The 12,904-nt window shown below is 46.9% G+C and overlaps 4 protein-coding genes across 4 annotated transcripts; 3 read left to right on the top strand and 1 right to left on the bottom strand.

Annotated features, from left to right (window-relative positions):
• Positions 1-4,432: 4,432 nt before the first annotated feature.
• On the bottom strand, positions 4,433-6,070 carry EI90DRAFT_3152777 (uncharacterized protein; the record flags this gene model as incomplete). The annotated part of the gene is made up of 4 exons (XM_039065817.1): positions 4,433-5,073; positions 5,130-5,292; positions 5,351-5,370; positions 6,016-6,070. The coding sequence occupies 4 exons, from the start codon at positions 6,068-6,070 to the stop codon at positions 4,787-4,789; spliced, it is 525 nt and encodes a 174-aa protein (XP_038918792.1). The 3' UTR covers positions 4,433-4,786.
• EI90DRAFT_3046969 (uncharacterized protein) lies at positions 6,001-7,273 on the top strand (the record flags this gene model as incomplete). The annotated part of the gene is made up of 6 exons (XM_039059512.1): positions 6,001-6,167; positions 6,233-6,283; positions 6,348-6,489; positions 6,551-6,605; positions 6,666-6,999; positions 7,061-7,273. Coding segments are annotated over exons 1-6 (694 nt in total), but the record flags the coding sequence as incomplete, so codon positions are not given.
• A 2,230-nt stretch (positions 7,274-9,503) lies between these two features.
• EI90DRAFT_3152776 (uncharacterized protein) lies at positions 9,504-11,476 on the top strand. Its single transcript, XM_039065816.1, has 4 exons — positions 9,504-10,067; positions 10,123-10,284; positions 10,346-10,398; positions 10,465-11,476. The coding sequence occupies exons 1-4, from the start codon at positions 9,905-9,907 to the stop codon at positions 11,275-11,277; spliced, it is 1,191 nt and encodes a 396-aa protein (XP_038918790.1). The 5' UTR covers positions 9,504-9,904; the 3' UTR covers positions 11,278-11,476.
• A 742-nt stretch (positions 11,477-12,218) lies between these two features.
• Positions 12,219-12,904, top strand: EI90DRAFT_2912454 (uncharacterized protein; the record flags this gene model as incomplete). Its single annotated transcript, XM_039054461.1, has 3 exons — positions 12,219-12,387; positions 12,454-12,653; positions 12,710-12,904. Coding segments are annotated over 3 exons (564 nt in total), but the record flags the coding sequence as incomplete, so codon positions are not given.

Raw genomic sequence — 12,904 nt, 5'->3', positions numbered from 1 at the left:
TTCATTAAAGTTCAGGTCCTTCTATTTTCTCATATCTACTTGTCGTATGGGGTTTTGTGATTTATCTGGCATATTTCCATAATGGGTTTCCATAGTGTGTTCGTTATTTCTCCTACAGCGTGCAGCATATGCCCTTGGGATCCCCCATGGGGACACCCGGGTGACTATGGCTGTATGTGGGGTGACATGGTGGACCTCATGTGACCCAAGCCGCATGTATATAAACACACCTGGGGTGGGAACCGAAGAAGTAACCTTCTTCTCAACATTCCCACTTCAGGTAAGTAGTATAGTTTCCCTTTTAATAATAACTCAACATTCCCACTTCAGTCTAAGTGGCCAGGGATCGCTGTCCCACATCGGGCCTGCCAGTACGCATGCCCGATCTACCCCACGTGAGGTCCTTAGCACCGGATGCTATGCCCAGACCGCCTCGACCCCAGACGCGTCCCTGACAGCTTCGTTCTTACATTGGTGTCCCAATTTCAGACAGAAGCCTTACAATGAGGAGAGGAGTCTAGAGGGGGAATCCAAGTCGATATACGAACTGAGGTACATCCGGTGTAACCTACATGCATTATAAACACAAGTAACTAAATAGAACCGGCCCAGAAGGAGTGGCGGATCAAGCACGATATTAATGAATGAAGAAAGAGACAAATAGTTAATATCAGAAAACTTGGTCAACAAAAGGCAAGCAAGAACAATGAGTTAAATAAATCCTGTAAATAGGAGGTAGAGCGTGAAAAAGGAAGGCGACCCAAGGAGTATAGAAGGGAGACCCTTTCTGCGACTTTTTGCCCCCCTCAGAGAAGTAAGAAAATAGAGTATTATTTTTCTCAAGCATTTCTGGTTGTCACTCCAGTGCGAAAAAGTGATATACAGTTAAGATTGCCACTGTAGTAAAAGGCAGCAATTAAGGAGAGAAATATTAAGTAGATATTTCAACAGGAGAGCTGGTTAACACTCCAAATTTCAAAGTGTAAACACAAAACAGTTATTTTGCTACTGTTAAAACAAGCAATAAAATAAGACAAAAATAAAACAAACTCAAGGGACACTCCAGACACAATCCAAATCCATTAACTGAGTAGAATCTTTGAAACTTCACCAAGTAGAAGATTTAATTCAAGTTAAATTCCAAATTAAACAATGCTACACAGAATTACACCTAGACAAATTAAGAAAATTCAATAAAAGGAACAGCTCCGCAGGGCTCGGTTTATCTGTAAGTCAATTCCCAGAAACTTTAGACTAACCCATAAAAATAGAATTAGCCAAAACACTTGGATTGGTACTATATTTACAACAAATAATACTAGTACACTTCCCCATCCTAACTAAAGAACCAGGGAACAGCTTGGTGGTGGTCTCGTTTGAACCTCCCAACTGACCTTCCTTTGTTCTCTCCTTCACCGCTCCTCTGTAAGGCCAGTTGGGGTGCCAGCCTTGGTGACTCCTTGTCAGGGACGCATCCGGGGTGGAGGGGGCCTGGCTGTAGCGCCCAGCAGAGGGACCCTCTTGGGGGACGAAGCGGGCATGCATACTGACGGGCCCGATCTGGGACTGTAGTCCCTGGCCACTTAGACTGAAGTGGAAAATGTGAATTGTTATTAAAAGGAAGAACTACACTACTTACCTGAAGTGGAAAACATGAGAAGAAGGTTACTTCTTCAGTTCCCACTTCAGGTACATTTATGTACATGCGGCTTGGGTCACATGACGGGTGCCACGTCATCTACGGAGAGAGCCGCAGCCATCCGGGTATCCCTGCAGGGGATCCCGAGGGCATCCGCTGCAGGTGCGCATGCTAGGCGTAGCGGGAAGTCGTCCAGGGTGTCCGAGCCGGACAGGTCAACAGTACAATGATACAAGGGAAGGTGGTCCGTGTAAATAGAAAGAATAAACAGAAAGGGAGAATGAAATAAAGGAGAAAGAGGAAAGAGGAAAAGGGAGGAAAGGGAGGAAGGGGAAGAGGGAGGAAGGAGGGAGGAGGAAGGATGGGTAGTGGGGAGCGGGTGAGTGGGTGAGGTGGGCCCGGGTGGAACCAGGTCAGGTGGGTGTGCCCTGACACTCCTCAATCCTTGATAACATAGACTGTATGGAGCTAGTATTCGACAGGGGGGGAGGAGAAGAGCAGAGCCCCTTTTCCCAACCCCGGACACTATATATGTATATACAGTTGTTTTACATTGTTTATTACAAAGAATATTAAGGAATAAAGAATAGAGGAAATGCATGCAAAGCGCACATGTAAGGTCAGTGTAGGTGCCGACCTTGTATCTCCTAGTTCCTCAAGTCTGTCAAAGAGATAAGCTGTATAGAGCTATATTTTGACAGGTGTGGAGGAAAGGAGTTAAACTCCATTCATCTCACACTCCGTTATATAAATATGTAATTACATTGTTGTACATTATTTATAGCAAGGGAATAAAGATGGTCGGCCTCAAGGAACATCACTCCTTACAGTGCAACATCCCATCCCTGTCCATCCCTTACATCCTCCCATACTATCTTGCTCATTTTTCCACCATTTTGAATGAGACCAGCTGCATTGGAAAGCTAAGGTTTAGTATAGTTGAATGGTGTAAGGTTAGCACAGTTATGGGGAGCAGTTGAGGCTTCCAACATAATTTTGGGTTTCCAGGCCACTTGCTTATTGTTCTGTCTTTTGTATTAGTGTTTTCCATTTCTTAAAGCCAATTGAAATGTTCTTGAAGCTACCATGGGATATTATCTCTGTTTGTTTCTACAGGGAAAAGTTCATGCACAACAAAATAACTATTTTTATGGATTTTATGCTGTAGCCTACAAAGCACACAGGCCTAGTCTTTCCACCATTTTCACATCCATTTCCCACCCACATTACTCGCTCTTTCCAATTTTTTTCTATTTTTCCGAAACCATTTTCAGTTCCCAAGCAGGATCCCCATGCATAACATAACTTTCAACTTCTTACCCCATGATCTCCACAACTATGCCTTTAAAACAAACCTTCTTATGCTCGATCAATAGAGCAGGATTATTTCTCCTATCACGAAAATTTTTGTGCTGAATGGACCAATATTAGTAGAGATTCTTGCATGTGGTCCATTCAACACCATGCTGAATCTCACGTGGACTTGTGTCAGGGATCGGCCCCTGACCCCGCTGTCAGGGCACCCAACCACACCCCAGAACCACCTTCCCAGACTTCCCCCACTTCCCTGACCTCCCCATCCCTACATATCTCTCACAACTTCAGCCCGCATGTGAGCCTGCAGGAAAAATCACGTGGGTCAAGGCGAGCAACTCGCCTTAACCCATGTGACACCTTTTCCGAGTCGCGGGAACATGCTCAGCTTCTACCCGGAGTCACGTTATGAACTGTACGTACACTTCCCTTTTATAGTAGCCAAGCGGGGAATAGGGAAACTTACCCTTCTTCTCAACTCAATCCCCGCTTAGGCAAGTTGTAGTTACCCTCTGTAATACATGACAACTCAATCCCCGCTTAGTCCCTTCAGTGAGTTTGAGGAGCTGAGGACAGGGTCTAGCACCCAACCACCCGGAACACCACACACACCTAGGCCTGAGGTCGGGCTGTCCCTGATCAAGGACCGAGCCCTGACAACTTGACAGCACCTGTCAAGAACCACTGGGCCAATTTGAATAAAATTGAGCTTGTTGGAAAGCTGAAGGGGAGGAGAGGTTATTGGTGCTCAAAAAAAGGCATGAAAGGGGACGGTTTGGTTTCGCGTCGACCTTCTTTCATATCAGGCTGCTCCAGCAGTATTTCCCCCATATATCCCCCATTTCTTCATCAATTTCCACATAATTTGTATCATTAGAAAGCTGTCATCAAAAAAAATCGAAGTAGGCTATAGCAGAGAGATTTAGTGCACCCATTGTGGAAATCGTCAACTTTATTCATTGTGTGGCCATCAATCAGCATAATTTGCGAATATATTGACAAACCTGCCATTGATTTCTCTCAAACTTGGTACTATACGAAAAGTATACTCCACGGGCACTCACAATATTTTTTCATATTTTTAAGACTCCTGAGAGACTCTGGATGTCGACCTTTTCCCTTTTCCCACGCAATCCATGTTCGGTGAATATTCATGACAACACATGTTAGAACTTGAATGTGGTAATATATATGCTTACATGCGACATAACATGTGTGTTCTTCCTAGCTATTAAGTTATAAATTTCCTCTCACCCAGAGCTTGTATGTACTTTTAAGTGATGGAAAGAGGAGAATCTTCCAGATCAGTGGAGATTTGACAGAGATGCCAGCCTCTCAAGCAACCCATAGTGCGTGGGAAAGGGGCTTGCACATACCAGAGATAATGGTTATCTACAATGGCTCGTAAAATCCCAAAAATCTTTATAAGCATTAAAAATCCCTTTGAAAACACCACGGCAAAGTATAATTCCATAAATGCTCGAAATCATTGAGAAACATTGCCCATTCCCCCACCTCAGCCCTAATTTCGATAATTTTGATTTATCTTTTCCATTTTCCTGTCTACTATTTATGTAAATAGCCGTATGTACAACATCGCAGGCACATAGTTATCAGGACGTCCTCAGATTTTCCCACAGTCCATTTTTGGCAGCAAGCCGCATCACCAGGACGTCCCAGGACGTCCACATTGAAATAGGCCATTTAGGCCCTATTTGAAGCGTAAAAAACACCCCTTGATAGGGTGGGTTAATTGGCTGACTAGCCTGACAAGGCAGCCAGCATCCAGATGCCGAAGATTTCGGACATCTGCATTGGTCACTGTACAACGGGTTATTTGCACACGTGAAAGTCGCAGAAGCCCATATCCTGAAATAAGCAGTAGCCCTTTGAATCGGCAAACTTATCGCAACGCTTGGCTTGTGTACCACCCGTATACCAGTAACACCGACCATGTCCTCCATCTGAACTGGTCCAATCGGGAGGGACCGGGTTCCCGTGGAATGTCACCGTAATGTTAACACCGCAAAGCTCCGTGGTCACTTCGTTGAGGTATGTGGCTTGGCCGTACTGAAGCCAGGGGTACAAGGACCTCGGGTTCGTTGCAGCCCAACATGAGGCTGTTGGGCAAATATTGGTTAAGCAGGAGCAAAATCCGTTTTGGACTTCGGCTCACCGTCCTTTTCGGGGAGGAAAATCAGATACGTTGGACCACTTTGGTGTCCGTCTTTGTCCCAGCACCCGGCAGGGCCAAAATGAATATCAGCTGTGACAACGGGAACAAGAGCGATTGGGACAAGAGCATTCCAGAATCGCATTGTGACTTTGGTGCTATTATACTGGCATGTAATGTGCGTGGCGTCAGTAGGTACGTAACATGAATCAGGGAGTACTTACCTCAGCCTTGAGCGTGTGCACTTAGAGGGTTGGAAGAGAAGGGGAGCGCATCCCTCAGATTATATTACAGTGTCTAAGGAGAAATAAAAAACAGCAACAATCTTTGCGTATCTAAGGTGCTTATGGGCGAGATATTTTCGTAGATATGGATGATATTCATGAGAAATGGCTGACCTTGGTCGTAATGATCGCAAGCGAAGTGACCACCATTACATAATAATATTAGTATATTGTCATGCACATGAAACTGAATGGATAACAATATCAAATATCTGGACCTATGAATGAATATCTTTCGCGAGAAAGCTGGCTGGTATTAGGTCTTCTATCCCAATATATGAAGGTGGTCTAAAACATGCGCGATGAAACAAGAAAGATATCTGAGCCATACAGGGTGTCTCAAAGCTACATGAGTGGAAATGGCTCCATCCATCCATCACGGATCTGTACATGTGGGGCGTAGTAGCGGAAGCGCAGCAGTGAAACGTGGCATATGCGTGGACAAATAGAATAATATCAATAACTGATATGAACATTACTTATATGCGTACCGGCGCGTCGTCATGGCCTGTTCATCCAACAAGTTGCATGACCCCCGTCGCAGAACCTCACTCACGTGATTTGGGGAATTCGCTTCACCCCTGCTCGACCTCGATACTACGTACGATCATCGGGAACAATTAGTATCTCTACGACTGGCCCTATCCACCCGTTGGACATGTTCAGAGTTGGAATTGCAGCTTTAATAGGAGCCCAGGTGGCTTTCCTGGATGTTGTGCAAGCTTGCGAAGGCGAATGCATCATTGGGATCACTCAGGCCAGCCTTCGATCTTGACTGTATCCCATTGCTTGGCAGCTTCCTGAAGGAAAATTTCTTTGTAGGCTTTTGTCTCAAATTATACACATCCTGTCGCAGAGGTTCTGGCAGCTTTCGTGAGTGAAGCACGACAATGAATCACCTAAGCACGCGTGTCAACGCGCGTCGTAATCCCGATAGAGTCGGGATTTAAATAATCAATTTTTCTTGGGAGCAGCTCAAATTGATGCGGCGCGTCTTGTGGCACCTCTGTACGCGAACTTTGCGATCGGTGCATACAATCGAACCAGTCAAGACATCTTTCCGAGTTACTTTCATGGAAGTACATATACGAAGACCCCAAAAGTGCTATCCGTTGCTCACGTTCATTTGATGTTACATAGAATGCCGGGATAAGAATGGTGGTGTCGAACCCAGCGGTTGCCCAAATCCAGACTGGTGAGCTCTTAATGAAAACTCTATTCCTAACTTGTGGGGCTGATATTGTTCTGGGTCGAGTCCCGTTGTCTGTGGGACTCCTGGATCGCTCGTCCACTTCTATTCAATCCTTGCCTCGATTGCCTACAACTCCACTGCGTTGGGGTTGAAGCATTTTGCGTTCTCGACTTCTGGCCCTTCTTACGAAAAGTTTGAAAGCAGCGTCATGGAAAAGGCTGAGCAGGTTCACAGACGACATAAATTACGCATTCGAAGAAGCCAGAAGACTCTATCAGCAGGGCATGTCAAGGTCCGACTTGCGCATCTGACCAAAACTTATGCCAAAGGAGCAGCGCTGTTGGAAGCTTGTGGTGGAGACGAATACCCCTTGTGCCGCTGGAAGTCGACAATGGTGGTCAGTCCTCATCATCAATTCTATTTGTTAGGTCACTGCGTTGATGATGTCCGGCTTGCAGCCCTACATTCTAACCTTCCCATGACGGATATCCACGCCCTTCAATGAGATTTCTCTTTGTGATTCCCTAAAGCATTTTGCACCCTGGTTACCCCAAGTACTTTTGTCACATTTCTGAGCACATCGACATTGCACTGGCACTGACATTGATACTCGCCGCATACTATGTAATCATTCTGTATCTTCCAAATCGCCTGAATGAAGTAGTGCCTGAATCTCTGCTTCGGACCATTGCCCTGACGAAGTCCACCGACCAACAGCAGATAGAACAAATTCAAAAAAAAAGGTCGGGGGCGACACGATACTTCGCAGACCTCTCTGGTTTCTTGTGGAAGAGAGGCTGGTCACCTGCCCATGATTTCCACGCTTGTGAGTGGCTGTCCGCGTTTGATTCGCGCCGGCCAACTCCGTTATTCTCGCCTCCTTACAAAATCATGTGTCTTGTCCACATGAAGTCTAGGGATCGGCATCTCTTCTTTTAAAGGTTGTTTGCGACGGTCTCAGCACTCCCGTGTCATAGGACAGTGGCCATCACGTATACTTTTGATGTGTTTTCCTTCTGTACCGCTGCGTCGTGTGGGTAGCCAGGATGCGTCATGCGGATGTGCCCGGCAGCGGCTGAAACCTCTCGCGCGTGCGAATTGGCACCTCGAGCTAAATAAAAAGCAGGGATTTGGTTGATTATATTGGGGCTGTACGTCAGGCTGCGCGTGTTTGTACACTTCCGTCTTCGCCCCCTCTGGAATCCTATGATGTAGGAGGGGGATTCATTGTAGATGGGCTTACCTTGTGAAGTGGTTCGTCCCCATATTGTGCTACGAGCCCTTGTGCTGTGGTCTTCGACCCATTCTTCTTTCCGTGTTGGCCTGGTTTGTTTTCCGGCGTGAATATTCGTTCGGGTATTCTTCAAAGTGATTTGAGCATCTGACCATATTCTCTCTGTACCCGGTATCATGTGTCCCACTATCCTAATGGGCTTTCAGCCTTGGATTTGATCTAGATCCCTTTCCAGGTCGCATGCTGGTAGGCGCTGGTCCGGGGATGAAATGGCCTGCTTGTTAGTCGGCATACTACAGCAGAACGAAGTGGACAACGTTAATAGCCACTGCGAGCAGGACCCTTAATTTCCGCTCAGAACCGTAATCACCCGACTTTCTCTCCGCTAAATTAGACCCAATGCCTGACAGACTTCTGGGTTTTGGGTCGGACTTTGGACACCATAAGTATTCCTGATCTTCTGGCTTCCGGGGAACCCAGAGGACGTAATATTTCCTGGGACACACAATGCACCGGTCCGCTACTAGCTGTGTGGCGGCTCTCCTTCGATGATGACCCAACCCTTGAAGCATTGTCCGGGGTTTTAGAGTAATTTTTAGCAACTTTTCAAGCGAAAGGTGCAGGAAATTTGATATCTGAAAAATTCCATTTTCACCCTCCCTCCTAAGCTGCCTGACACAGTTCCCGGCAAAGTTCCAGGAGTTTTCGTGACGTCCATACCTACGAGCTTTGTGTTATCGCCGTATCGATCAAATATGCAGTTCCCCGAGATGCGGCGGAACAAAGTATAGTGCAGAAACTGTTGGATAAAATGTGACATTGCTAGTTGCATCAGCACTTTTTGATGCCAACTTGGACCAATATTCCCTTTCCCCGGCTTCCGCAAATTGCAGACAAAAGGAGAGGGCCAAGCACCTATAGCCTTCATGGGCTGTACTACATATTGATCGTTGCCACCATCTCACACTCGCTTTGCGAAGTGGATAATGGCATCAATTCACGATTGTTACGCGAATCGACCTCATCTGAGCGGATTGACCACATAAACCATACCTTGGACAATATTCGTGCGATAAGCGACAGTCGTATTACCCGCACATCTCGCTTGTCGTTGGGTCCTGCGGCAAGCTTATTGGTTGGCACTTCAATTATATTAGAACCTAAATTACGAGCATGGACACCGTCGTGTTTATCGATGAAGGAATTTGCCTTGGGAGGAACGTTTCTCCAATATTGCATCGAGCTACATAGTTCCCATGTTTGTTGAGCACGAGGTCGGTATTTTGGGAGACTATGAATGGCCAAGAATGTGACGAAGGACTCGATGAGAGATATCGTGGTGCCGTACACTGTGGATACTCCTCAACCCGCGAAGGGAATTCGCCTCCTGACAACTCACGTATATTTATTGAAGCTCCTCAATGCTGCATCAAACATGGCAGAAGTATCTCAGCTTCGTTGTCTCGGGGTTCCAGACAGCCAGGAGCGGCTACAGAATTCCCGAACAACTAAGAAGGGTTAACTCGACTCTTGAGGGGTGAATGAAAGGATAAAAGTACGTTAGAAGCGTCTTTTAGATGCGGGTCGCTGCACCTGTTATGTATTATACTTCCTCCCCAATAGTATATGTAGTAATGTATTCCGTCACACTTCTTAAACACAACGCACGAGGAGCCCCGTTCCCGCGAAGACACATGCCATGAAGATGCCCCACAAGCCGGCCCCATGCAGCCACCCACTCACGAAAATTTGAATTACATCCAAAGTTGGTTCTCACGCTCAAATCCCCAACGCCTCTCGTCGCAGCACAGCACCCCGAAGCGTCTAAATCCTTCACACATAGATCAGGATACACACATTAGAGTCTTTCGTTGAGATTCGCATCTTTCAGCTTGTGAGTCTTTTTTATCCAAGCAGCATTACTCCTCGTTCTGACAGTTTTGATGCTCATCTATCCGTCACGGCCTGTTCATCATTCCTTTGTTTCGTTCCTCCGTCCAATCTCTCCCGGAAACCTGGAAAAACTGCATGATAGGAATTCCGCAATTACTTACCGTGATAAGCAACTATGGGGAGAGCAAACCAGCTTATGCTCCTGGAGAGCGTCGTCCGGGCGGGGGTAATTACCGGAACGACATTTACCGTTTCCCGGTATATACCAAAGCCTTTGAAATGGTTCGCTGTCTTTCTAGTCGCATTGAACCTTCGAGTATTCCCAATCGCGTGGCACAGTGAGTCCGTCGGCCTTTCTTTTCCGTCAATCTGCTTTGCTTAGCACCATCAAAGTTCGTATTTTATACCCATGGTTCCGCATGATTTGGATAGATTGGCTTATTCGGAAACGGAGTGGAATCGCTGGACTTAATAAACATTTGACGAAGGTGACGAAGGAATTCGGCCTCGGGAAGAGTCCCTTAGATGTCGTCGAAGTGCTGAGGTTACGAGCAGGTATGGTTATTACCGATGATGATTAGCCTCATGATTCGTGCTTCATTTCCGGTCGGTGTAGGTATCGCGGATTGTGATTACAATCTCCATTTGAGCAACTCTTCATATGCTAAGGTGGGTTCGTGATCAGTTCCGCCTATCTTTGGCAAGTACAGCTAAATCGACTCCCTTCCCCACCAGAATATGGATTTCGTGCGCATGAATGCAGCCATTCATAGCTTTCCCGGTTTCCACTCTGCTGGAGGAAGGCTTGCGCTAGGCGGGAGCTACATCCATTTCCTCAAGGAAATTCCCATGTTCGCCCAGTACGAGATTCGTCTCTACTTTGGTGGATGGGATACATCTAAATGGCTCTATCTCTATGCCCAATATCTTACGTACCCGAAGAAAAAGGATGGAAAAAATGCTGAGTCTAGATCAGCGTCCAGTTCGAAGGCTATCGACGCCACATCTAGTAATGCTGAGCAAGCCGCGACCGAGCTCTTGAAGGGTGTCACCCCGGCGCCACCGCCATCCGATGTTGGGGAATCCGTGGTGATCATTCACCCGGACACCACCAGTGCTGGCACAGCAAGCTCGTCAGCTGTTCCATCTGGACTCGTTTCGCCTGCTCCAGGGTCATCCAATGGAGGAGCATCCACACCATCTGGCACCAGGGTTTTCATTGAGACACCTCCTGTCCCAGAAGGTGCTATTCTTCACGCGACGGGGGTATCTCAATACTGCTTCAAATTCGGACGTATCACTGTTCCCCCGCGAGTAGCATACATCGTATCCGGTTTCGGTGATACTAGGCGATGGGAACGGCTCCAACGCGTTAGGGAGGGGAAAGAAGGGAAGGGTAAATTGAGCCAGTTACTAAGTGGAGGTTGGAAAGACACCAGTGAAGGGGACTTTTGGTCCTTTGAGGAATTTGAGGCGGAAGGGTTGAAGAGGGGTGCTCAGATGAAACTACTGAAGGAGGTAATGGAAGGCTTAGAGGCTCCCAACTGAATCTGTATCGCTGCTTGGTTCTGCTGTCCTTATTTTCATTTGCTATCGGGATGGGTCCGGATCTCAAGTTGTAGCGGTCACTTCTCATCTTTTTCCTCAGTATATACTATCCCCCTAATTGCCAATCCCCATGATGCCATAGACATTTCCTCATGTCTCCATACAAATTATTGTCAAACCTTGTGACAACTGAACAAACTAGGCTGGAAATATCTTCGTATTCGGAAGCATACGGATGAAGGTTTGAGTCCAGACTCGTCGTCCCCAACAGATATCGAGGATTTCAATATATTGACTGATCTTGCCAGCTGAGCATGAAGTTCTCGAATACAAGCACAGGCTTGTTGTCCTTGTGTTGAAGCACTATTCAGTCAGAATCCCTTTGCTCCTTCTCCATTGACGCAACCGTATGCCAGATTCCCAACGAGGGTCCCGGTTTTTGACTACAAGGTCACTGACACATATATTGTCTATCAGCGATCATATTGTACACCACTGGTTACGGGTGAGCCTGCGGCCAGGGGAATGATGAGCTTCAGGAGAGATGGCAGTCAAGTGGAAAGATCCGCCCTGACGGGTTGAACTCGATTTTCCCACGGTCCTGCTTCCACGTACAACTTTTGGGGCGGGCTGAAGTCACGCAGTGCGCGATGTCTGCAACTTGAATACCATCAGCCGATGCTCGGATCTCATATTCCGATGATTGCGTGGTCTGTTAATGAACAAGGAGCCATCGCAAACTGTTTCCACTCATGAGATATGGAATACTCATGTGAGCAGTGCAACCCCAACGGTTTTGCATGAGTGGCCCTCCGCTTTTTATAATTCATTGTCCCGGAATGCGATTTTAATATCCCGCGCTTTATAAACGTTCTCTTAGGCCTATTCTCCTTCCCCTTCAGTGCTCAGGACGCTGCTCTATCGCTAAGTCTGTGGCACCGATGACGAGCGAAGCCGCCTTGACTCGCGTTAGTCCCATTCTGACGTTCCTCCGTTTGGGAGGCGCCGATCAGTCACGGTCGATTCTTCCTTTCCTTCCTCGCTCGCTCCGATACCTATTGCTTGTGATTCTGCTCGTTAACTATCGGGCTCTTCCCTTCGTCTGGCATCGTGAGTACACACTTTCACGATATCCCCGTCCACTCGTAATCCCTCTTGTCTAACGGCCCGGAAAAGTGAGGACTTTCGGCTCTGTCATTCAGGTCCGATTGCAAGGATTGTTCAAATGGTTCAATCACGATAAGCGTAGACGATTCGTGGAGCATCTTTCTCCCATAGGAGAGGATCCCTTTGAGCTCACGGTTACCTATGCAACTACCGTGGGGCTCTCGGATTGTGACTATAACGGCCATCTAAGCAACTCTGCGTACGCTAAGGTGAGCATGAGAATCGCCACGGACAGGGAATGTGTCGTAATTAAGGGCTCCGCTAGAACTTGGACTACGCACGAATGAGAGCTGCGGTTATTTGCTTCCCAAGTATCCTTGAAGCCAAGGGGTGGCTAGGATTGGGGACATCCCACTTTCACTTTATTCGTGAAATTCCTCTCTGGACACAATACGAAATCCGAATTAATATCGCTTCATGGGAGGATAAATGGCTTAATCTCGTCGTTCAATTTGTGACT

This window comes from Cantharellus anzutake (assembly GCF_015039405.1).
Source record: "Cantharellus anzutake strain C23 chromosome Unknown EI90scaffold_12, whole genome shotgun sequence".
Taxonomy (NCBI): Eukaryota; Fungi; Basidiomycota; class Agaricomycetes; order Cantharellales; family Hydnaceae; genus Cantharellus; species Cantharellus anzutake.
This window is presented reverse-complemented; position numbering and strand designations above follow the sequence as displayed.

Coding starts and splice junctions, on each gene's coding strand:
- EI90DRAFT_3152776 (XM_039065816.1), top strand. CDS start 9,905: ATGGGGAGAGCAAACCAGCTTATGCTCCTGGAGAGCGTCGTCCGGGCG. Junction 10,285..10,345: donor AGTGCTGAGGTTACGAGCAG/GTATGGTTATTA, acceptor CGGTCGGTGTAG/GTATCGCGGATTGTGATTAC. Junction 10,399..10,464: donor GCAACTCTTCATATGCTAAG/GTGGGTTCGTGA, acceptor CTTCCCCACCAG/AATATGGATTTCGTGCGCAT.